General features: G+C 42.5%; 1 protein-coding gene across 4 annotated transcripts; it reads left to right on the top strand.

Moving 5' to 3' along the window:
• The first annotated feature begins 520 nt into the window (after nt 1–520).
• LOC134866973 (protein FAM124A) lies at nt 521–24,828 on the top strand. 4 transcript variants are annotated; one of them, XM_063887217.1, is made up of 5 exons: nt 552–764; nt 1,445–1,473; nt 5,293–5,324; nt 16,507–17,273; nt 23,084–24,828. In XM_063887217.1, exons 2-5 carry the CDS (start codon nt 1,469–1,471, stop codon nt 23,870–23,872), a joined length of 1,593 nt encoding a protein of 530 aa, XP_063743287.1. In that variant the 5' UTR covers nt 552–764; nt 1,445–1,468; the 3' UTR covers nt 23,873–24,828. The 4 variants fall into 4 exon arrangements, with proteins under 4 accessions (XP_063743286.1, XP_063743285.1, XP_063743288.1 ...); XM_063887216.1 differs by lacking the exon at nt 1,445–1,473 and having other exon boundaries at nt 521–764; nt 16,516–17,273; XM_063887215.1 differs by lacking the exon at nt 1,445–1,473 and having other exon boundaries at nt 521–764.
• The last annotated feature ends 676 nt before the right edge of the window (nt 24,829–25,504 follow it).

The raw sequence follows: 25,504 nt of genomic DNA, 5'->3' as shown, positions 1-25,504 counted from the left end.
TTTGAGGGTAAAATCACAATTTACTTAAAACTAAGGAAAACTATGTTTTATTCTCGACAGTACTCTAGGCTCTAATAAAATAAATATGTCCATAATCAAAACAGAAAAAATCCGCAAGGCAAATCACAACATTACGTTTTAATTCAAATGTAAGTCATTCAAATGATTGATGCTAGTACATCAATTGTATTAAATAATATATACATCATGATCTCAATTCAGCAGTTTTCTTTTTTAAACTGGGCTCCTATTTGCAAAGGGACGATCTTAATTTTGTAAAACCACTCTTATAATCTAAAAAAAATACATGTTTTATTATAAAGCCATAGTTTGACTTTGCTAAGTATTTTTTAAATCAAAATTATCTTATCTTTTATCTCTTTTCTTGTTTTATCGACGGTGATTAATATTCTTATTGTCTAGCCCCCATGAAGTCTAGCGACCACTTAGTAGGGCATCCATCAGATTTCCTACGGCTCCTGAAGGCATCACCGTAGAGCGCATTTGACGCAGAGAAAACAGTCGGTCTCCTGTTGCCCAAACTAGTTCACCAGACTGATCTTTGCAGGACAGGACCTACAAACCGGATCATTCAGACCTTTTTCTCTCTCATTTAAGTCTCTTATCTATACCCGAGCTCATGTTTTTAAATGCCACTGTTTAATTCCTCACTTCGGGACTTTGAAACAATGCAGCTAAATGTTTGAGATGGAGAAAACCTCAGCGGAAGATGACTGCGTGGATTCAGGAGCCGAGACTGCAGGGTGAGAGAAGCAGAAAGCATAATGCATGTGATGAAATATTATATTCACACCGTCAGATATTCTTATTCTTGAGTCGGAATACAGGTTAACAATTTTCAAACGATATTAACACTTTTTCTGTGTGGAAATTACCCAGACAGAATTCTCATTCCAAGTATTATTTGTAGTAAAAAATGTCTGAAAGCATGTTTTTATTTAGAAAGTGTCTTTATTTTATGAGCCGACTTAAAGCAAACATGCCTTACCAATGACAAATTAAATTATACAAATATTCTTAAGAGCTTCTTCTTGTCAAATACGCGAGAACACTTTAAATCGTCACTTTTTTAAATGGAGTTTGGTGCTACCCAAGGCATGATAAAGTTATGTATATTTAATAATCAGTAATTAGCATTTTTATCACAGTAAGGCAACGTTACACAGCAAGAGTGTTATTGTTATGAGTCAATCATTATTATCTTAAATGCTAATTATCCTGGATTGCACTCTTGAGCTGTGCCAATACTTGATGTAAAGTCTAATGAGGGCATATGGAGGAGGTGTGAACGTAATTATTTAGTGGAAAGTGAAGTCTTAATCAGCAATTCAGTTGTTTATGAGTACACTCACACTGTAGAAGGAGCTTAATGGAAGATTGTTTTGACAACAGACAGTTAATTTATTGTTCCCTCTGTTTACAGCTATTAGACAAAGATGTGCTTCTCATGCGGTATGTCATACACCACATGATTTATGTAGTGTTCTCTGGTAGTGGAGGATCTGTGTGTGTGTGTGTGTGTGTGTGTGTGTGTGTGTGTGTGTGTGTGTGTGTGTGTGTGTGTGTGTGTGTGTGTGTGTGTGTGTGTGTGTGTGTGTGCAGTGCCGCCGCTCCCATAACGCGCATTACGCGCTGTGCGTAGGGCACCAAGTGTCGAGGGGGCACCACCAAAAATAGCCTAATGAAAAATCGTCATAATAATTATAAGGCCGAAATTATTTCAGTAGACTATAGAAATATGAGGCACTTTTTAGGCATACTACTCAAAGGTACCGATGGTGCCCCCCTCTCCCCTCCCCCCTCCCCTCCCCACTCACTCATCACAACTCATAATGTTTTTTTATTGGGGGGGGGGGGGGAGGGCATCATGAAGGAATTATGCTTAGGGCACCAAAATGGCTAGCAGCGGCACTGTGTGTGTGTATGTGTATGTGTATGTGTATGTGTATGTGTATGTGTGTGTGTGTGTGTGTGTGTGTGTGTGTGTGTGTGTGTGTGTGTTAGTGCCAAACCCTTGATGACCTTAAAGTTTATAATAATCCAGTACGAGCCTTTCTAGAGTCACTAAATGTATTACAAAAACACCCAGATTTAACTTCTAGACCCATAGTTCTTCAGTAAATATCATTTTGTTTTAATTGTGTATTCATTTTGTCAATATAACCCAGCCTTTTAGCGATTAAAAATCTATAGTTTAGAGATTCTCAAGGCTTTTGATTAGCAGAATGTGCATTTTTAGACTCTGTCAACTCTAAACTGTAAGTAAATGTCAAGGATTTATGAAGGACGGTGCTCATTAATTGGCATTGTTAAGATTTTAATGTGACATACAACACAAAATAAAGACAGGCATTAAGGCAGACATGTGTATATGAGGTTTAAGCTGATGATAATAAACCTTTTGAATTGCAAGTACATGTACACAGACATTATACAACAACAGAGTGGACAAAGACAACAACATACCAGGCCTAATGTCCTCTTTACTCTTCTATTGAAAGTCATTAAGCTGGGAAACGTAGTCCATCAGAACATCAATGAGTCGCCTGCAATCACATTAGCTGGGAACTGGAACCAACCACATCATGTGTGTGTGAGAGGACTGTGTTTCATGGGAAAACTCAGCAGCAGAGACCTCTGGGTAAAGCGCTGATGTGAGAGGAAAAGGCAGGACTGATAACCTGAGAGCGAACGCCTCCATCAGGTCACTTCCTCACCCACTCCACTTCCTGTTCACTGTCCCTGCCATCATCTCTCCTCCAATCAGAAATCCGACTCAATAGGCCTTTATACTTTACAAAGTCCCTATTATGCTTGTTGGGATTTTTCCCTTCCTGTAGTGTGTTATATGGGTTTTAGTGCATGTAAATGGTCTGCAAAGGCTAAAATCCCTGTTCCTCCAGAGGGAGTTTCTCTCCCACACACTCCCACCCTGCCTGAAACACCTCCATTGGATTCATTTGTTTACTTCTGGAACATAATGACATCACTATGTAACACTCAAGCTTCTATTGGCTAGCGCTTCAACACATTGTACGTGATAGGCTAAGGGGCGGGACATCTCTTAGAGGCTGACCAATCACAACAGAGCTTTTAAAAAAGTTTCTTGAAAATTCGGCCAGTAATTGTTCCATATTCCAGACAAATGAACAGACAGGTAAAGGGAAACAAAATATTGGCGGAAGTAATGATTCAAATGTTAGGAACATTACATATATAACTTATAATAGACTTTAAAGCTGTGCTTACAGCTTGTTCTGTGGCCACAAGTAGCAGAAAAGTCAATAAGTGCAGCATTTAGTTCTCCATAATCTTCGTTTTGACATTTATCTGAACAAATAGGACTGTCCTCATGAAAGCTGCGTTACTCTCGTAGTCTAACGGCGGACTGGTCGAATGGTTGGGCGTTATTTCAACACAGGAAACTGTGGTTTGCGTTCCCTTCTCCTCCCATCCCTCAGCATTAGTTTCTTTAAACTCTGACAAATGATTTTTCCAGAACATACCATCTAACGCTCATTTGAGTCTCTGTTTGGAAAAGCGAGACCTTTGAGGGTTTATTGACTTTCTATCTTTGTGGTCTCCCTTCTTTAATCAAATAAGAGACACCTGAATCTGTTCAAATAAGCCCTTTAGACGGGACGGCCCATCAGGTCACTCAGCAGTCAAACCCCGTGTGCATGACGGCGCTGCTGCCTGTCTTCGCTTCACGTTGAGTTTATTGTCTTTGGACGCAGATGAATAAAAGGCAGACGGGGAAACGCCAGAGATGCTAACTGTGGGAGGGAGTCCTGCCAAATACACACACCCAAGGGAGCCATTAAAACACTGCACACACTACTACCTCCAACTCTACTCCACACAGTCGTAACCTCTAAAAAAAGAAAGGCTTTTTTTTTTTCCACATTGTCATTTGGCTCTCAGGGACACGTCTATAATTTTCACTCTGTGTCCTTCTTGCAGGATCCTTCCACTTATTTATAATCTGCTCTCCTCTACTTTCGCTTCCTATGCCAACATTTTCCCATCTGCAGCACTCCATCTTCATACCTCTCTCTGCTCACTTCTTCTTCTTCTCATACGACCATCCATTCCTTTCTTTGCTCCACCACTAATGCCCCTGTTAGTGAGATTGATAACCTCCTGCTGCAGGAAACGGACTCGCTCCTCTGTTTCCTGCTGTCCTGTAGCTGCAGGGGCTTTATTAGTTTAGAGACGGAGTCACAGGGAGAGAGTGTGTGTGGCTGTGTGTGTGTGGAGGAATAGTTTTCACTGGTTGTCAGCTGACTCCCGTGGGACTGATAATCTCAGGTTGTGTGGTATACATGTGAGTTTCATGGACGTCTCTGGGTATTTGAATGTGTAGGATGCAGCATTCTTCTGTACATCACAGATATGTGCTGAAATTACACAAAGAGGCCAGAATTTGTTCTCTAATCCTGAGAGATCAGATTAGGAGGAAATCTAATTCTGCTTCCCTCTCATTTCAAAGATGGAAGGTTTAGATTACACACAGAATTCCTGTTTGTCCACAGTAGTGGAACAAGAGGATCTTTTTACTGTATGGATCTCATGTCTGTCCTCAAAGTATGGAGCTAGAGTCAGGATATGGTGAGCTCAGTTTAGCATCAGACACAGTAATGGAAAACGTGTGATGGTTAGCCTATGTGCTGTAGCTTTTACTTGACAAACTAAAGAATATCAGTCCGTCCATTTATCAAAATAAAACTACACACTGTCAGTCATGATTATGGAAAAACTCCTAGCTGGATTTTCACGAGACTTGGTGGCAGGATGAAGTTTGGACCAAAGAAGAACCCAAACCATTTTAGAGCAAGTCAGAATCACGGGGCAGATATTTAAAAAAGGAATCATCCCAATAATCAACGAATCATCCCAATCATTTTATTGCAATATTCAATTTTTCTGCAGTTTATTCCTTAACGCTTCACTTCAAGTTTAAAGTAGCATAGAATAAAAACACTCCAGAAAAATACAAGCACCTAAAGATCTTACTTGATGACTGAAGTAGAATTACAAACAGTACTGGAGTAGATGTCCCTGTGTTTTGTCCCCACAGAAAGAAACCACTGTGTGCATTTTTGGTGACCTCTCCTTCTGTTTAGCCAGCTGTCAGCACTGTATTTGAAATAGGAGTGTGTGTCGTGCTCTAAATCATGTGCATTGTACTTCATACTGTAAGATAAACTCCTGTCTCCTCTCTCTGTTTCTCGTCCTCTTTTTCTTTCTGCTTCCTGTCTTCCTCTGCAGGTCTGATTACAGTCCCTTGTCCTCAACCAGCAGTAAGTAAACTAATGGCGACATAAAGCATTTCTAACAGTGACTTCCACACACACACACACAGCTCAGGCCCAGGACGTTATCTCCCTAATACACACTGACAAAATAAATCCACTCTCAGGGAGGATTGTGTTTTGGGAGTTTAGTCGTCCGTATGGCCTGCAGCCAGTTAGAGAGAGGATTCTTTTTAAGGTAATAGTGAGTAAGTGATTATTATTTTCCTCCTGCCTCTACCTTAGAATACATTCACTGCGATGGTACATGCTGGACAATTTTGCACATTTTAATATAAGAAATGATTGGCAATTATGCAATCAATCAAGAAGAACCTTTGATGGGGCAATTCATTTAAATGAGTACGGTTAAAGAGCTGAATGCACTGGTTATGGTTAAGAGTTAGAGCTTTGTTTGGACTTCTCTGGTGCTAATTTAGGGACCATGATATATTAAAGTCAATCTTTGGGACTAACACATTTGGAGGACACTTGAGAGAGGCGTGTGCGTGTGTGCGTGTGTGTGTGTGTGTGTGTGTGTGTGTGTTTGTGTGTTTTTCTGTGAATGTGTGTGAATTTGAAGCGGTCATGACCTCTCTCCAGACCGGTTGCCAGGTCTCTGGACCACTCACAAAGGGAGGATTAAATCCAATATTAGCTCATCAATCTGGTCCACGGGAAGCTGCGTTATCACCCTCCACTCAGGAAGTCCTCACACACACACACACACACACACACGCACACACGACCAACAAACTCATATCCAACATATTTTCCATTTTTTCTTTCCTGTATCGGATGAGCTTCTGCCCACTATTGTCTCCGTCAGCGGTGGAGGTCAGGAGCAGATGCACATTGTCAGAAAACCCTTTAAATTCAGTGTGTGGAAAAATGTGACCGCGATGACAAAGACACTGGACAGGACTGTCATTGTGGACTTCATTTGATTTACAGGGTTCACTCGGATCCTTAAAAAGTCCTTCAGGCATTGAATTCATTGATCTAACTCAAGGCATCAATTGGTTTTAAAATGTCTTAAATCAATATGTCTTACAAAAACCAAGACACGGGGATTTTGATTTTCTGGTTCCACGTGCTATTACCTTGACTAAGAACAAAACATCTGCTGCATGTCTGGCATTTAGGAAAAGTCTGCCCTGTCCCAAACTTTATGGATTTAGGAATTCCTCCTGCTGGTTGTCACTCAGATTTACAAACTGAAACTCAACCAAAGGATTACGATTTAAATGTGATAAAATGTATAGTCCAAAAAAAGGATTTAAGGAAATATGAACCTCCAAAATTACTGAGATGATGATGCTGCTCAATGTCTACTCCCTATTCTCCCTCAAGGAATCAGATTCAGATAACTTTACAGTTGATTTAAAGATGTGCAGAGTATGTAAATGTGTCTTTGGAATTGGCATATAAGACAACAACCATTACACACAACAATGCAGGACAATTACGCATCCAAAAAACACAAGGTGACTAAACAGTGATTAAAATGCTGAGTGGATCTTTCTTTCACTGGCATGCAAGTCAACAAACATCAAAACATGCATGATGAATATGTTCCGTTATGGACAAAAAAATAAGACGTTTTAATGATGGAGAAATCCTCTCTGCTAACTGCAGTGATGATCCGGGAACTTATCGAAAATCACAGGAAGTCTCCAGGTGGTGTCAAGTCCTTGTCCAATATTTGTTGTCAGACCCAGGATTAGTTGATGAAAACACACACCCCCGACAGAGAGACAGAAAGTGAGAGTAGCAGCCTGAGTTAATTTGTCAAACTCACACTAATGATGACGCAGGGCGGACGGGACAGATGGAAGCACACAGATTTCCCAAAGATGTGAAGGGACAAAATAGAGAAGTCATCTGTCTCAGCTGTGTGTGTGTGTGTGTGTGTGTGTGTGTGTGTGTGTGTGTGTGTGTGTGTGTGTGTTCGTGTGTGTGTGTGTTCATGCATGTCTGTGTGCATTGAGGAGTTCATGCATCATCATCTCCCTCAGCTCCTGCCTCCCTCAGAAGTATATTTAGGTTCTGGTAGAGAGCCTTCTCTTGTTTATACAGGTGGTCTTAACCCCTGACCTTTGACCTCAGCTCAGTCCGGTCCCCCCCCCCCCCCGCAGACAGACCGATATCACGTTCAACCACCAACGACTGTCTGACCGAGGTCATATACTCTCATTTATTAACTGCACCGCCTACAATTCAAAAGGCTTGACACTGAGACTAAATCAATACAAGGGCAGTTGTTAATGTCAGTGAATCTCCAGAGGGGTGCAGGAATGAGTCTTGAACCTGGACGTGAGTCAGCATTTTAGCAGTTCCCTTTTCTAGTCAACGTATTTTTGAACGAGCTTTGAAATAAGACCCGTGGTGAGCACGCATGTTCTAAAATACGTCAGGAAATACCCTACTCATGAATGTGAAAAACAACAGATTTGAGGTGTCTGTAAAACGCATTTTACCACTTCTCAAAGTCAAAACACTTTTGGAAACATTTGTGGTTTAGAAGCTTGAAATAAAGTCTGTTCTGTTCTGAATTGTTCTCTCAAGTGACTAAATAAACTACTAAACATCAGACATTTGACACGAGTCTGCCTTTAGCTCAGCGGTGGATGGGCGAATCCCATTGCTCTTTGCCAAGCAACCCCTTTGCGATGCGAACTTCAGGGTCAGCCTACAAAAATACGTCATTACAGCTCCACTGTAAAGGTGGAGATAGGGACGTATGGCCAATATAAAACCCTTTAGCTTTAAGAATTGAAATTGTGGTTGCAAGGGTTTCACACAGCCGCACTGACAGATGGTGAGATGTTAAGTGTGATTTGTCTCTCATGCCGTCTGCAGCTGTTGTTGTGTGCTGCATCTCTAAAGCGTTCAGGAGAAAATAGAAAATAGGTTTTGATTCAAGAGGCTTCAACTGAACCCCACCCCAAACACTTAATCACACAACCTCACTCTCTATTGGTCACAGCAGACGAGTGTCCCTTCAGTGTGAGTGACCTGTGACCCCACATTTTGAGTGTGTGTGTACACATGTAAGAAGGAGGGGGTGGTCTGTCAGGGTAATGAATGTTTTGTGAGAAAGATGTTTTTTTTAAACTAGACCGAGGTCAGACTATTACAACACAAAGACTCCCTACAGAGACACAAATACTAATAGACTAACAGGCTATAAACATGCTGGAGAAATACGTGCATGATTTGTCACACTTGGAATACCTACAGAAATATACTGTAGATGTACTTATTACTTGCAGATGTAGGCGCATGAAAATGTACACCACAGCCAGCATCCAGAAGAGAAAAGACTTGGATGGAAGATGAAAGTAAAAACATGAGAGGGATTCAGGGGATCCAACTTCTGCAGGTAAAGCAAAACAAAGACTGTGGGAAAGTATCTGCCTGAGAGAGAAATCAGGGAACGAAAGGAAGATTTCAAACAGTGAATGAAACAAACATGCATCAGCATATCCAGAGAGTATTTGTACTGCAGGGGTCGAGACAGGATTGATAGTCGTCGAAACAAAAGCTTGGCAGTCACCAGCAGATGTTTGCACGCTGAGAGGTGTGTGTGTGCGTGTGTGTGTGTGTGTGTTTCTTTGCTTGTCTGCTTTACTTCATTTCAGCTTGCAAAGATAGAAAAGGTGTATCCACATCTCAGCGCTATCCTTGGTAAAAAAAACACACTTTAGTCCCTGTGGATTCTTCAAAATAAAATTCTGCTCATTTTCAGGTTCAAGAAGCTCTTTATGTTTCTCATACTGCCTGTGCTGCAGCACGTCTTTTCACCCTCTGTCTGAAACCAGAGCCCATTCTGCTCTGATTGGTTAGCTGGCCAGCTTCGGTGTGATTGGTCAACCGCTAAGAGATGTGGCCTATCAAGTACAATGTGTTTGAGCACCAGCCAATAGAAGAGCGAGTGTTACAAAGTGATGTCACTGTCGTCCTGAAGTAAACAAAGGATTCCAATGGAGGATTTCAGGCAGGGGGGGGAGTGTGTGGGAGAGAAACTACTTCAGGATTTTAGCCTCTGCAGACCATTTACATGCACAAAAACCTATATAACACACTACAGGAAAGGGGAAACCCTAAAAAGCACAACACTCTTTAAGACTGTAAATGCAGCTGTAGAAAAAAGCTGTTTGTTTGCATCAGCGTTAAGAGTGGCTGATATCAATTAGATGAAATTACAAACAGCAACACTGAATCGTTTGTGCTTTAGTCAGCCATTTGAGTCACACCAAAGAAGGCAGACCCTGATAGTAGAGAATAAAAAGCTCTATATAGAGAGGTACACACTAAATGGACCCAGTGATGAAATCTAGGGAAACACTGAATGAAGCAGATCACCTTTAAATCGGTGTTTCTCCACTGCTGTTTGACCGCTTACTGATGTTTACTCTGTCGTTTCTTTGATCACTTTACATCCAAACATACGATGTCTAAAAGTGTTTATCCAGTGGAAAATATATATTGTTAGAAACTATCATTTGAATTATAAAATGTTGCTTAAAACGGGATTCAAGTCAATTAAAGACAGCTGGCACACAACCACATATAAGGGCTTTTGTTGTCAGACACTGGGTAAGAAGGACAGTGCTGAGCATTCTTTAAAACGCCAAACCACACACAGTGAAGTCAGCCAAATACACTCAGTTTAAATAGCACCTGATGGATGGACCACACACACACACACACACACACACACACACACACACACACACACACTGGTGCTTCCTCCCTAGTTGAACATGAGCTGCGGGCTGTGCCATAAGGCAGCTTGGGTTAAGTGTTTCCAAATGTGCGTCCTCCAAACGCGAGGTTTGTACTACGCGGCTGAGCGCTGCAGTCAGCTGTTTGTTAATGCTTTAATTGAGAAGTTGTTTCTGTCAGCCTTGTTCTCGGCCTCTTTATGTTAATGAATTACTGAGGAGGCGCACATTGAAATGGGTTTAGTTGTTTTGTCTCAGCACATTGCGTTGATTGAAACAATGACTGCTGGAGTTAAAGGTTTTTATGGTTCCCCTTGGTTCCTTTTAACCCGGTCTAAACAGACCTGAGTCGGGTTCTTTCCTGTTGTTTCTGGTCCGTGTGTGTGTCCAAAACCCGGGTGCATGAGAGGTTGAATTATACTTCAGAGAAACTCAAGGTTAGCCTTTGGATCGGGTGTCTTTTTAAAAGGAAGTAAAAATCAGGTTTGATGATGCCTGATCCCGAACAGGGGTTTTCTGATAAATAACCGTGACATTTAAGAAGCTAAATATTGATATCATGTAAATAGCACACATAACTTTGTGTCATAGGAATATAAATGTGGTTTAGAAAGGAGTAAGTTAAGGAATGACAAGGGGTTAGATATCATGTTTTGTTTAAATGTAAACACCCAATCACTGTTGAGAATAGAAAGTAAATACCAAGTTCTGTGTAAACCGTGCGTTGGTGTTTAAACTTATGTAATTATGCAGACGGATAAATCAGATAGGGTGTAAACAACGTGCCTTTGAATTATGCTTTTCCTCTCCTTAAATGACCTGTTTATACGGTATTTCTACTCTATGTTTGGAGTAAAGCTACATTTAAATAATAATAATAAGAAGAAGATATACTTTATTAATCCCTTACAGGGAAATGTCTTTCCCCACTCTGCAGTGTTTACACACATTACACACAGGGAGGATACATGTACAGACACAACCACACACATGCAGGAGAGGTCGCAGAGCAGGGAGACTGCCAGGTACTCGGCGCCAGCGAGCAGTTTCAGTGTTTGGTGCCTTTGCTCAAGGGCACCTCGGCAGTGTCTCAGGAGGAGAACTGGCAGCTACCAGCTCACTCCATTTTTTTTTTGGTCCAATCGGGACGTGAACCGGCGACCCGAAAGACCCCAGTCCAAGCCCTTACAGATTAAGCCACTGCCGCCCATAATCCAGCACCTCTTAGAAAAGGTTCTGTTTCCTTTTGTCTTGCTTTTTTTTTTTGTTTCCCCTTCCCCAGTGCCCCACATTTGCCAATAAGAGACAAAACCAACTTAATAAATCCCAAAAATATTATTTTATTTTGGATAGAATAATCATAAAATAAGATCTAATACACCGACAGTCTTTTTCCCAAACATTAGACTGTTTTTTCACGAAAAACTCATGGACTTTGCTCGTTTATTTGCATACCAATAGAGTTAATTAGAGTCACAGCCTTGTATATACAGTCAATAGTCACAGCATCAGCACCTCGCCACTTTTCTGTTCCTCTACTAAGCCAAGCTGCCTTGTCCCACGTCAGGTTGGACAGTGAAGGTCACACGACCTGCATGAATTTGGACGAGCCCTGTCGAGGTGCTTTGGTCTCGTCACTAAGCCTCCTCTTCTAATCTTTCCCCACACAACAGTCTGTCGTAACCCATCTCTAATCCATCTAATTCTCAAGTTTGACACCAGCAGCAGTTCAAGGCCACGAAACAGCGGCTCCACTTTTACATCTGATTGCTTTTATCCTCTGAGAAACGCTCAGGTTGGCGGCGTTGGGATTTCTCAGAGTCTCTGTAATGTGAGAACTGATTCAAGGATAAGGCTGGAGTTCTGCTAGATTGTCTTTAAATGGTCAGTGTATGAAAAGACTAAGACAAACAGAGAGTTAATCAGCGACACAAGCCCATTTCTTCCTACTGACGACATTATCTTTCAGAAGAAAAGTCTCAATAATTGCCTAAAACAGCTGTGGACTCATTACTTAGAGAGGGGTAGATGGTGCATTTGTTGGACGACTTATTTCAGCTGCATATAAATACACACTGGTATCTAAAGTGAGTTTTCCCAGCAGCAGGGCAGTGAATGTGTGATTCACTTTAGACAAACGTCCGTGCAGTTGATGTGTGTGGATGCCAATGAAAGAATATGTCCTAGAGAATCAATCATGTGTTTTTAGATAAAGATGAATCTCTATGACACAGAGGAATGAGACTAGACTTTGTATACATACCCAAGACTTAGTAGGAGCAAGTTTTGGTATTTACATCTAATTTGTATACTCCATTAGTTAGATTACTAATTAGACAATTAGTAACCAGACTTATCGTGACTCTCAAAGTGTCCTTTTTCGGGCACAGTGAGGAGCAAAACATATTTTACAGCAGCAAACAGCAGACAGGATCCTTTATCTGGTAAACTAAGTCAAGCATTTTGCAGCTAAAGAGACAAATGGATGCAAAAGCAGAGCTAACAGAGCTGGATTTTCATTCATCAGGATTAACGTATCTCTTCAGGCAAAGAGGCCTTACGGTTTAGTGGCTTTTCATCGAACGTTTTATCGGCTTGTTAAATTTGATTCTTTGTAATCACCTCATCAAATCTCTTCGGGATGAAGTCAATGATTGGCTTTCAAGCCTCTTCACTAACACACGGGGATATTTCTGTTCACCAGAAGTAACGTTACACAAATAAAATCATGTGATAGTAAAGAAATTATTGGTCATTTGAAGTAGTTTTTCATTCAATGGTTTCCTCATCTAGCTAAAAGAGAGAGGATACTGGATTTCTAATAATTATTTGGCCTGAAACACGACAAATTAATGATCATGTGACTCTGTTACTTGGTTAGGGTTATAAGCCATAAACACTTATAGGCTGATGATCCTTCAGTGTTTGAAAAGTAGCCTGGCGCACTTTAATTTAGAGTAAAAGTTCTATATATTTGAAATAATGAAAGGTTTAACTGGACTCTAAAGATCTAATATTATAGTCAGGACTTACATTTTAATTTCCCTGGCTCCAGTGAGGCCTGCATATAAATGTTGGAATTTGCATCTTTTTTTTATTTAACCAGACGACAAAAAGGGGCCCCCATCTTAAATTTCCTCCTTCAGTTGTTTTGACTTATACTGAGGGCCAAGCTAGTTGAGCTGTGACTGCACTACTACACACACACACACACACACACACACACACACACACACACACACACACACACACACACACACACACACACACACACACACACACACACACACACACACACACACACACTGCTAATCACTCTCATATGTGCAGGGGCCAGCAGAATGCGTGTTGTTTTATCTCACGTCATCATCTGAGCGTACGGCTGCGAACATGTGTTGCCGGTTAACACTCAAACACGTAGCGAAGGTAGGAGTCTGTGAGAACGAGAACAAGACACGCCTCTCTACAGATACACTTTGTGTGTGTGTGGAGGATGTTTGCGCGCCGTGTGTCAGTCGAGTCAGAACATCAGCTTCGGCTTGAAGACTCGAGTGGATTAAGAGCTTAGAGACGCACTCCTTCAGAGCTTTGCACACAAACCCCCTTCAGTCCATCACAGGATTGGGGTGACTTAATCCCTCATTTATTCATCTCAGTGCCAGCTCCCCATTAAATCGTATTGCTGCAGGAAAAGCACAAGCTTGAATATACAAGGGATTGAGATGTACAACTCAGCAGTACCTGGTGTATGTGGCTGCTGCTGAGCGAGGTCTCTGTTGGATTTGTGACAGATGGATGTGTACAATGTTTCTTAACGGCAGATAATTGACAGTAAACTGCTCTGCCTTCTTTATGTGGGTCATTGATCAAAGTGGCATCACTTAAATCTGCAGTTTGTGTGTCCTTTCACATCATTAGTGGACGGTTTATTAACAGTGATTGGTCAACTACAACCTAACAAAGACCTCTGGAGTCGAAAGGCTAATTAATAAATGTATCTCAATACATTTCTAAAGCATCACAAACTCCAAACTAACCGTAAAGTTAAAGAAACCTTCTCTGAAACAGTAGCGATTATAGCATTTACTGCAGGACATAACTGGTGACTAAGTAAAAGAGAAAGGCAAACAGAAAACAGTTCACATAAACTACAAGGAGTCCAAATAATAGAATTCAGGCAAGACTCTTTTAAGTTTGATAGCGACATAATTACGTAATTCTTTACATACATCTATGAAAATCGGACCAGTAATTTAATTCAAAATACCGCTGACAAACATACTGAGCCAGAAACATAACCTGCTTGGCAGATGTAAATAAAAATGAAGTGTCTAATAGAAAGCGTAGTTGGAAATGCAGGAAACTGAGCTTTAGGATCATTTTTCAAACCATCAGCTGATTAGTTTTTGTTTTGGTGTTTATCATCAATGCTAAAGTGGTCGAGGTCATCAAAGCCTTCTGACTCCTGAAAAAGGACACGGTAATAAGAGTTGTATTTGGAGTTACGGTCGAGAAATCAGGGCGTCTGTGTGGCGGTACTGTACAAAGATCCCCATCCTCCCTGTGATGGGTGTTGCACGTCAGGGAGGGTGACATTCAATCTAATGGGATCACCCGGCTGTTAATGAGTGTGTGTGTGTGTGTGTGTGTGTGTGTGTGTGTGTGTGTGTGTGTGTGTGTGTGTGTGTGTGTGTGTGTGTGTGTGTGTGTGTGTGTGTGTGTGTGTGTGTGTGTGTGTGTGTGTGTGTGTGTGTGTGTGTGTGTGTGTGTGTGTGTGTGTGTGTGTGTGTGTGTGTGTGTGTGTCTGTGTCAGGATGTCTGTGCCTTGGCATCGTGCTTAAACCTGCAGTGGATCCTTCTTGATCCTGCCGTATTAACGTATCTCTTCGGGCCACACGAGGACACAATGGCTTTTCATCGAATGTGAATCCTCTGCTTTATCAGCTTATTGAATTTCCTTTCAAATCACAGATAAAATGTCCTCAGGTGTAGCTTTTAACAATTTAAAGTTGTACCATTTGAAAAGTCAGTGATCGGCGTTCAAGTGTAGCACACAGGGATATATTTTGTGGATCAGAAGTCATAATCACAATAAATTCTTGATAATTAACGCGATTATCAAGAAATTATTAATAATTTGAAGTTCTTAAATGGTTTCCGGATCTAAATTTAAGTGGTTGGAGTCACGGAAAAGGCATATATAAACACTGTACACTCTCAGGGGTCTCGAAATATACATTTGGGTCCTCAAAGACAGCATTTGTTTTGACGCCGTCCCTCATGGACATCCTAAGAAAATCCTTATCTGGCACATTTTTATAAGCCAAGTAGAAGAATGTAATAGAAACTTCATTTATAGATGTGTCTTCCCCAAACATTATATAAATAAATAAAGACAGATGCTTTGTACAAGATTTAGCCTCCAGCTGATTCCCATGAAGTCCCTGAATCACTCAATTCAAAACCCAATACCTATATGAAAGTATCCTAATGAATGTTTACAAGACTGGCTGCTTAAAGTCCCATTTCTGACATCACAGGTGCATCGAAACACGAGTCCTGTCTTCAAGCAACGTTTCCTCGTAACGTGATCCTAACATTTAGGAAAAGTCACCTCCTTGGTCACGTAGAAGCTGTCCTTTAGCTAAAAGGCCAGCGGGACTCATGAGACAGTTTGGCCTCTCTGTTTCATGGATTCTGGCAGCGGCCAAACAGTCGCTGTGCCAGGCACAAGAAGACTGTGTGTCCCTTTCTAAAACAGCCTCAAAGCACAGGCGAAATGGGACAAGTCCCCCGAGGAGGCAGATAAAGGCCGCAGTAAAATCAGAGAACATGGAGATGAGGCGATACGGTAGAAGTAAGAATGAAAACACTGAGTAAATATGAGTTTTTGGGAAGGGGGTTTTTGAGGTACCTGTGCCAGGGAGTTTTTCCAGGTCAGGGGTTCAGGGGGAGGCCACACCTGAATGCATCGCTCCTGCTGTGGGTCTGGAACATTCCTCAGGGCTTCAGTAATGACCTCCTAATGGCACTAATGAGAGTCCACTGAGGAGCCCTGCTCCACATGGGTCTGCTGGAGAGGAGAGGGGGGGAGAAAGGTAAACATAGAATATGGGAGAAAGATGAATGTTAGATGTGAGTGAGTGAAATGGAAAAGGAGGGGAGAGAGCATTCTTAGAAAGAATGAAAAGAGAAACTCTAAGAAAGAGGTAAACAAATAGACATCCCGGTGTCCCAAGGACTAACGTTCATTTTGGATTCTTTTGATCCCAATCTTTTTATTTGTATTGTTTTTTATTGGCACACATTCACAGCACACTGAAACTTAGACTTGACACTGAGACTGTGTCAATGTTTAGTTTGGTTTTCTCAAATTCTAGCTGATTATAATGTTATCTCTTCCTCTCTTTCTCTCGTCCCATTCCTCCTCCCCTCTCTCTCCACTTGTCTTGATGCTGTTGTATGTGGAGGTGAGTTATCCATGGACGAGCTCCAGGACCCCTTCCTCGTAAGCATCCACCTCATCGCAGACCCGGGTCAGGGCAAGTTCCTGCAGCGTGCGGCTGATGGCGTGCTGGCGTGGGTTCACCCCGAGCTGCAGCTCTTCAGGGTCTCAGAGCGAGCCTCCGTCTCCCGGCCGAAGCACCATCAGAACGGCAGCCCAGTGGCACCCAACCAGCCGTCCATGGCGGTCATCATCTTCCTGCAGGAGGCGTACGGTGGTGAGGAGCAGATCCTGATGCTGCACCGCGCTCTGCAGAGGCCTCCGTGGCGCTACCACCACACGGAGAAAGTGAGCAATGGCCGCCGGATGTTACCTCTGACGCCGTGCAGTCAGGACTTCTTCACTCTGTCTGCCGGCACGCCGCTGTGGGCCGTGCGGCAGGTCCACTACGGGAAGGAAATCGTGCGCTTCACTGTTTACTGCAGACATGAGAACTACGTGGACATGGTGCGGCTGTACAAGCTGCTGCTGCAACGCAGGGTGTCGCAGAAGAAGGAGGACTTCTGCTTCTTCGTGGTCTACTCCAACCCGGATATGGAGATCCAGCTGTCGTTCAAGAGGCTGCCGCGCGGTCAGAGTCCGGTGGTGCTGGAGTCGGCGGTGATGGAGGTGAGGGTCCGAGATGTCGGGACGCTGGTTCCCCTGCTGCCTCAACCCTGCAGCCCCATCAGTGAGGTCCGCTGGCAGACGGAGGACTACGATGGAAACAAGATCTTACTGCAGGTGAGATAGCTTGGTGAACAACTGTAAATATGAGTAAAGCCCTGGAACGAACACATTCACACTCTCTCTCACACACACACACACACACACACACACACACACACACACACACACACACACACACACACACACACACACACACACACACACACCACATGTTGCTTGTTTGGAGGGTATCTGTTTCAGAGGAGGAGTGTGTCCGGCAGTGGCAGATAAGTAGGTCTGAAAGTTCAATCCGATTAAGCAGCAGTCCATTACTGCGATTGGAAACAAAAAGCTAATCTGGTCGGACAAAGGAACATATGCATGATGCTGAACTGCCACCTGGCCCGAAATCATGTGCTCCTCGGCACTATCACACACACACACACACACACACACACACACACACACACACACACACACACACACACACACACACACACACACACACACACACACACACACACACACACTGCCAGCAAAAGCAGCAGCAAAAACTTTTTTTTTCCATACTTGTCCGCTGATGAAAACACAAAACTTTATTGGTAGTCTGAGTAAAAATAAAACGTTTCAAGGCAGAAAGGCGGTAAAAATATTTATTGGGGTCACATGCGAATACTTCTGGCTACTTCTGGCTTAAATCTCTGAAAAATAAATCCCTTTTGGTCGGATCTCCAAAACAGCTCAAATAATTAATAAACTTATGTCAAATATATTATAGTTGTTATTGATATCCAAAAATAAGGATTATGTTAAAAAAGTTAACTAAATTAATAATAAACTTGAAGTTTTGTGGGACTTCTGGAAGGTATTTTTAATGCTGTCCTCAGTAGTGTTTATATCACCGATGGCCTCAGCTATTCAAGTTGTGTATATAAAAGTGTATAGAGATAAAACACAATCACAGAATGTTTTATTGTCTCAATTCTAAACTAAAGTTTGCAAAAATAAAGAAAACAAGGTGTTTGGAAACTCATTTTCTGGAGATGAATCATTTCATCTTTAATGGAATCCTTTTTGTCCTGTGTCGCTGAGAATCAGGGTTTATATCTCGTGAGGTCAAATCTACGGCTGACCCGGCTCATCCCGACGCAACTGTGGTTCACAGGATTTAGGGCTCTGATCATCGCCATGTCAACAACCTCATTACCCAGCACCCCCTGCTGCTGCTCATCATCGGCATTGTCACATTTTGTCCTCACGGAAACTGGACAGATCCTGTCACGGCGTATTAGCACACACACTCTCACCCAAACATGCAACTGAAATAACTTCAGTAAATGCTGACCTGCTGCACCTTTGGAAAAATTATGCTTTAAATCTATACACACAGTGCCTCTCTCTTTCCTGTGTGGGAGCGGTAAGTATGCAACCGTGTAACAACTCAAGTCTCAGAGTGATGAGAGAAGGAGTGCAAAAGAGCGAAGGACAAACAGGCAGAGGACTCTAGAGGAGAGAGGATAGCAGAACCAGAGGGCGGTTATGATCAGAGAGGGAAACACTGAAGCTTTGTTACACTCTTTCTGTTTTTTCTCCAAACACACACACTTTTGTACTTTTATCCTTGTTAGGATCGTAATTAATACACAACATTCCCACACACTTTACTTCAAAGAGGGCTTACAACACTCACATCTAGGTTCATGTTTGTGTCTCTCCTGGGACATGTCTCCATGCTTTAATGTTCAAACAGCTCTTTATGTTTCTCATACTGCCTGTGCTGCAGCACCTCTTTTCACCCTCTGTCTGAAACCAGAGCCCAGTCTGCTCTGATTGGTCAACCACTTAGCGACGTCCCGCCCCTTAGCCTATCACATACATATGTGTTGGAGCGCTGGCCAATGGAATTATTACTGATGTTACTATGTTCCGGAAGTAAACAAAGGAGTCCAATGGAGGTGTTTCATTGGTATAGTGTGGGAGGGAACATTGGGATTCTGCCCTCTGCAGACCATTTACATGCATACTAACTATAACACACTACAGGAAAGGGAAAACCCCAAAAAGCTTAATAGGCCGTCTTTAAACCTGCTTTTTATTTCTGTCAATCATTGAGCGGAGCCTCACAAGATAAGGCATGTACTACATAAAGTGTCCGTTGACAGGAGGAGCAAAATATGTCATATACAGTGGGGCAAAAAAGTATTTAGTCAGCCACCAATTGTGCAAGTTCTCCCATTTAAAAAGATGAGAGAGGCCTGTAATTTTTATCATAGGTACACCTCAACTATGAGAGACAGAATGAGAAAAAGAAATCCAGGAAATCACATTGTAGGATTTTTAATGAATTTATTTTCAAATGATTGTGGAAAATAAGTATTTGGTCAATAACAAAAGTTCATCTCAATACTTTGTTATATACCCTTTGTTGGCAATGACAGAGGTCAAACGTTTTCTGCAAGTCTTCACAAGGTTTTCACACACTGTTGCTGGTATGTTGGCCCATTCCTCCATGCAGATCTCCTCTAAAGCAGTAATGTTATGGGGCTGTCGCTGGGCAACGCGGACTTTCAACTCCCTCCAAAGATTTTCTATGGGGTTGAGATCTGGAGACTGGCTAGGCCACTCCAGGACCTTGAAATGCTTCTTACGAAGCCACTCCTTCGTTGCCCTGGCGGTGTGTTTGGGATCATTGTCATGCTGAAAGACCCAGCCACGCTTCATCTTCAGTGCCCTTGCTGATGGAAGGAGGTTTTCACTCAAAATCTCACGATACATGGCCCCATTCATTCTTTCCTTTACACGGATCAGTCGTCCTGGTCCCTTTGCAGAAAAACAGCCCCAAAGCATGATGTTTCCACCCCCATGCTTCACAGTAGGTATGGTGTTCTTTGGATGCAACTCTGCATTCTTTCTCCTCCAAACACGACGACTTGAGTTTTTACCAAAAAGTTCTATTTTGGTTTCATCTGACCATATGACATTCTCCCAATCCTCTTCTGGATCATCCAAATGCCCTCTAGCAAACTTCAGACGGGCCTGGACATGTACTGGCTTAAGCAGGGGGACACGTCTGGAACTGCAGGATTTAAGTCCCTGGCGGCGTAGTGTGTTACTGATGGTAGCCTCTGTTACTTTGGTCCCAGCTCTGCAGGTCATTCACTAGGTCCCCCCGTGTGGTTCTGGGATTTTTGCTCACCGTTCTTGTGATCATTTTGACCCCACGGGGTGAGATCTTGCGTGGAGCCCCAGATCGAGGGAGATTAGCAGTGGTCTTGTATGTCTTCCATTTTCTAATAATTGCTCCCACAGTTGATTTCTTCACACCAAGCTGCTTACCTATAGCAGATTCAGTTTTCCCAGCCTGGTGCAGGTCTACAATTTTGTCTCGGGTCTCCTTTGACAGCTCTTTGGTCTTGGCCATAGTGGAGTTTGGAGTATGACTGTTTGAGGTTGTGGACAGGTGTCTTTTATACTGATAACGAGTTCAAAAAGGTGCCATTAATACAGGTAACGAGTGGAGGACAGAGGAGCCTCTTAAAGAAGAAGTTACAGGTCTGTGAGAGCCAGAAATCTTGCTTGTTTGTAGGTGACCAAATACTTATTGTACCGAGGAATTTACCAATTAATTCATTAAAAATCCTACAATGTGATTTCCTGGATTGTTTCCCCCATTCTGTCTCTCATAGTTGAAGTGTACCTATGATGAAAATTACAGGCCTCTCTCATCTTTTTAAATGGGAGAACTTGCACAATTGGTGGCTGGCTAAATACTTTTTTGCCCCACTGTATGTCATTCTCTAACACTACGGGGCTCTCAATCAAAAACAATAGCAACAATAGCTCCTGGGAAAGCACCAAATGAATCATGTTAAAAAGCAGTGTTTCTGCAACGGGATAACTCCTCCCTGTAGGGCTCTCGTGCAACCGAGAAGCGCTCCTCAGTTGCATGAGAGCCCTACAGGGAGGAGTTAATAGTCCTGGATATGCACCTTCTCTCTCTGCAGCCCGTGTGACCTCATTTTAACTACCTCTTTAGGACAACTTGGCAGAGGTAGTGTGAAACAAGCTGAATACTGCGATTTCAAAGGTCAAAATTGAACCTTCAAGGTATTATACCCAACAACCAAATCTGCTTGTAGGTTAGCTGTCGTTCAGTCATGACACAGAAACTCCAGACATTCATCAGTGCCCTATTTTCCCTATTTTATGCCGTAGAACAGTCCTCTGATGATCTCTTCAGCTTGTGTTAACCACAGATTTTATATCAGGCATCTGACCCAAAAACATTGACTTCTAAACGAGGAAACCCGGGTTTTAGGACTTCCTAATTAGCATAACGTCTACCACTGCTGCTAATACACTGTAGAATGGACCTGGTTGCAATTTTAGGCTTTCATACTATTTATTGGCTCACTTTTATCTTCTGCTTACTACATTCCTTCGTGGATGATTCATTTTGGCTCACATCTGAAACTATACAGTCTGTACGCTACTGTATCGGCAAGAATACTCATTCCCGTTTGAAATACAGACATCACTTGTTTCCTGTGTTTGCGGTGAGGATGCGGTAAATCACAGTTCAACTCTTGTCATTGAACTCTTGAGATACGCTTCCATGATATTTATTGTTTTTGAATCGGACCATATGGAAACTCCCCTCCGTTCCCGCGTGCTCTTTGGGAAATAATTGCCTCGAAGCTGCAGCATGGAAAGTTATTCCTCGCTGATGGTATTGTTTGGTTGGCAGGCCGGATGATGGAGAACCAGAAACATGGAGAAACTATCAGCATCAAGAGGAGGAGGAGGAGGAGGAGGAGGAGGAGGGACCTGTGCATTAAAACACTTACAGAGAACATGGAGCTGGAACATAGCAATGAAATGAATCCTGCTGCAGCTGCCTTACATGTTAAAAATGTCCACATTTGCGTCAGAACAGGGAAATTTACCATGTTAGTTTTGCTTTTCCAGACCTGTAACGACATCAATGATAATCAGATGGTGAAATTGCTGGTTTTCTGTGCAGCCGTCTCTGTTTCTGGAGATATTTTTGCTCCATTAATGGAGGTGTAATACACATGGGGCTCCTCTGGACGGTGATGAATTCTCCAGCTGTCCATGTGATTCATAAAGCTCAGAACAGGAGGGCTTTTTTTGTGAACTAGGGGTTCCCTTGTACCCCCCTTTCCCATATTCTGCTACATGTGTGTCGCGTGAGGAGCGCTCGGTTGCATGAGAAGTCTACAGGGAGAAGTTAACAGTCTTGAATATGCACCTCCTTTCTCTATAGCCCCTGTGACCTCATTTTAACTACCTCCTCAAGACAATATGGGGGAGTTGCTGCAGTCTCTTACATGCAAAAGACCCCTCCAGAAACATACAATACTTGGCTAAAATATCCTTATTAAACCTTGATTTCAAAGCTCAAATTTCAAGTTCAGGCCTAAGGTGTTGTGATCATAAAAAGGGTGCTCGTATCCAACATCAAAATATGCCTTTATGTTAAATAATCCATAATCTGCATGCATCTCCATGCAGACGCAGCTGCACACAAACCCTACAGGCATTAAAATGATATTAGTATACACATTTATAAAATGAGATTGTGCACATCTAGAGAACACTTCAGACAAATACTGCCTTTGCAAACCATTGACATACAAAAAGCAGTATAGGGCCTCATTTAAACAGCAATAGTGGCTCTAATGTGGGACCAAGGAAAGTAATCTAGGATAGGGTGTGGGGATCGCCCTGATCTGTAGTATACAAATAATGTTTTCCCTATTTGCAGCAAAGGTTTGTAGATAAAGGCTTGTGCTTGTGATATTGGGTTTTATAAACACATTTTAATTTGACCTTCATTTGTTTTATTTCCCTTTTCTTCTCAGATCCAAGGTGCTCACTTCCACCACCAGCAGGACCCCTACTACATACCCTCCTCCCCCACTGAATCCGCCTCGGCTCCATCCACCTTCGCCCGCAGCTCCCACAGGAATCGTCGGCACCACCACCATCGAGCCGCATCCCGTCCCAGAGCCCACCATACCCCCCACCCTGTGGTCTGCGAGCAGCCCGAGGAGCAGCACCCGGACTCCTGGAGGAGCCAGTGGAGGGACCACCGCTCCAGCTCCCTGTTTTCTCTCCCTAACCTGGGCTCAGCCAGTTCCCGGTCCACCTGCTCCTCCCCTGGACCCTCACAAAGCCCCCACTCCCTCAACCGGAGCTCCTCCCTCATCCCACCTTTCCGCCTCAATCTGGACGCTTTAATCGGAGCGGAGGAGACGGATGTGGACACGGGGGACAAGGTAAGTCCAGACGGCGGTGTGGACCTCACCGTGGTGTCGGCATACATCAAATCCAGCCTGCCACAAACTGCTCGGCCATTATCGGCGCCGCCAGAAAACATCGGACCGTCCCTCTCTCCTGGCATCCCGGAGGACGCCTACAGGGCGGCGACACTGGGCCGGACTCCACAGGTCCGGACTCCACAGGGCTTCACCTCTAAAACAGCTCCTTACACCATGTTTGGGTCGTGTGTCTACAGCCCCAGCACGAGCGCTTCTCCCTCCCTCAGCGATGTTTCTATTAATCAGTCGGACAGCTGCAGCGTTATCAGTGTACCAGTTCAAGGGTCGGACACCATAGAAGAAGAAGACGACCAAGAATTCTACATTTGATTTATTGTTATAAGCTTTTTTGATATGAAGGAACAAATTAAAGATTTATTGGAGGCAGGAGAAGATGACGAGAGTGTTGATGTGGAATGCAGTGAACATAAAGAGGTGTTCAGATCCCGGCAGAGCTTCATAGGTCTGCATTTTATTGTTTTGAGCACAAAGTGGTTATAATCCAAATCATTTTGTGGTGCAAAGTCATAGGTTTACACACCAATCAATCCCGCGTCCTACTATTAGAGAAGAGGATTAGGGCCACATGTAAAAACAAATAGGAAATCTGACCTAAATGGATTTTTTTTTAAAGTAAAGTCATAATTCTGAGATTTTTTCTGAAAAAGTCCCAATTAAATTTTCCTCGTAATTCTGATTTTCTTTTTCTCCCAAAAAATAACCCCTTTTGGTCAGATCTAAAATGTGTCTAAAATGCAGTGAACATAAAAAGATGTTCAGATTTGAATTAAAGTCATAATTCTGAGATTTTTTATGAATAAATCCTAATTTAATTATTCGTGGAATTCTGACTTTTTTCTCAGAATTCTGACTTTTTCTCGTATTTCTGACTTTTTTTCTCAGAAGTCTGACTCAGCCCTAATCCTCTTCCGTATACAATTACCCCACCCTGGCCCGATATTAAAAAGGAGTGAAAACACACCACACAACACTTCAGAGAGCTCTCCACAAAAGCAGGCTCTTGATAGTCTGTCCATGTTGGTACAAGCTGACAGGACTCACTGTGGACGGAAATGGCAGCTCTGCTCTGCCCCCTGCTGTTTGATAGTGACAGTACAAACTGGAGCTCAGCACTTACTGTATTTCATGTTCTTGTGTGTTTGTGAATGTTGCTCTTGTTGCATGTAGATTAAAGCTTTGTAAATGTTAAATAATATTACACATTTAAAGGAACTGTCACATAACTGTGCACAGATACACTATTCAATAAATGCTTTTTCTCCTCATCACGTGTGCTTCCAAATATATCTGAAAGGGTAGTTCTACAAATGTGATTCCACATCTTACTTATTTTAAAGTGTTTATTCTAAAACTTACTTTGGTTTGAGCATTAAAGAAGAGAGTAACATACACTTTAATATACAAAGTAGATGTACTAACTCTAAAATCAGGACAAAGCAGCGTAAAGTCTGGAGGGCCCGAGGAGCTAAGTCAAGTTGGTGAGAACGACAGAAAAGAAAAGTTAGTCAAATGTAATTTTTCATGCAGAATTCAATACAGTTTGTAGTAAAATATACCAAAAGCAGCTAAACAAGTCTGTAAATAAAGGAAAATGTTACCAAAGTGTGGGATTTAATTGGTCACAAGCACTCCCAAGGTTAACTCCCGAGATAATAAACTGTCTTTGAGACAAAGGGCTGTGAGTTTGTTTCTTAAATAACAAATACTGACCTGAAGCAGAAGCATTGCAGCACTTGTGGAGTTACTTTATCTTGCAGTTGTGTCTAAGTTGTATTGTGTTGAAGCACATCAACAAAGAGCTCAGGTGAGTGTCTCCACCTTTATGTTGTTGATGCACCCTACTGGCTGAGAGTGCAAATGCTTCTCAATCAGTCAGTCAATCAATCAATCAATCAATCAATCAATCAATCAATCAATCAATCAATCAAAGTTTATTTATAT

Source organism: Eleginops maclovinus, chromosome 7, assembly GCF_036324505.1.
Source record: "Eleginops maclovinus isolate JMC-PN-2008 ecotype Puerto Natales chromosome 7, JC_Emac_rtc_rv5, whole genome shotgun sequence".
NCBI classification, from domain to species: Eukaryota; Metazoa; Chordata; class Actinopteri; order Perciformes; family Eleginopidae; genus Eleginops; species Eleginops maclovinus.
This window is presented reverse-complemented; position numbering and strand designations above follow the sequence as displayed.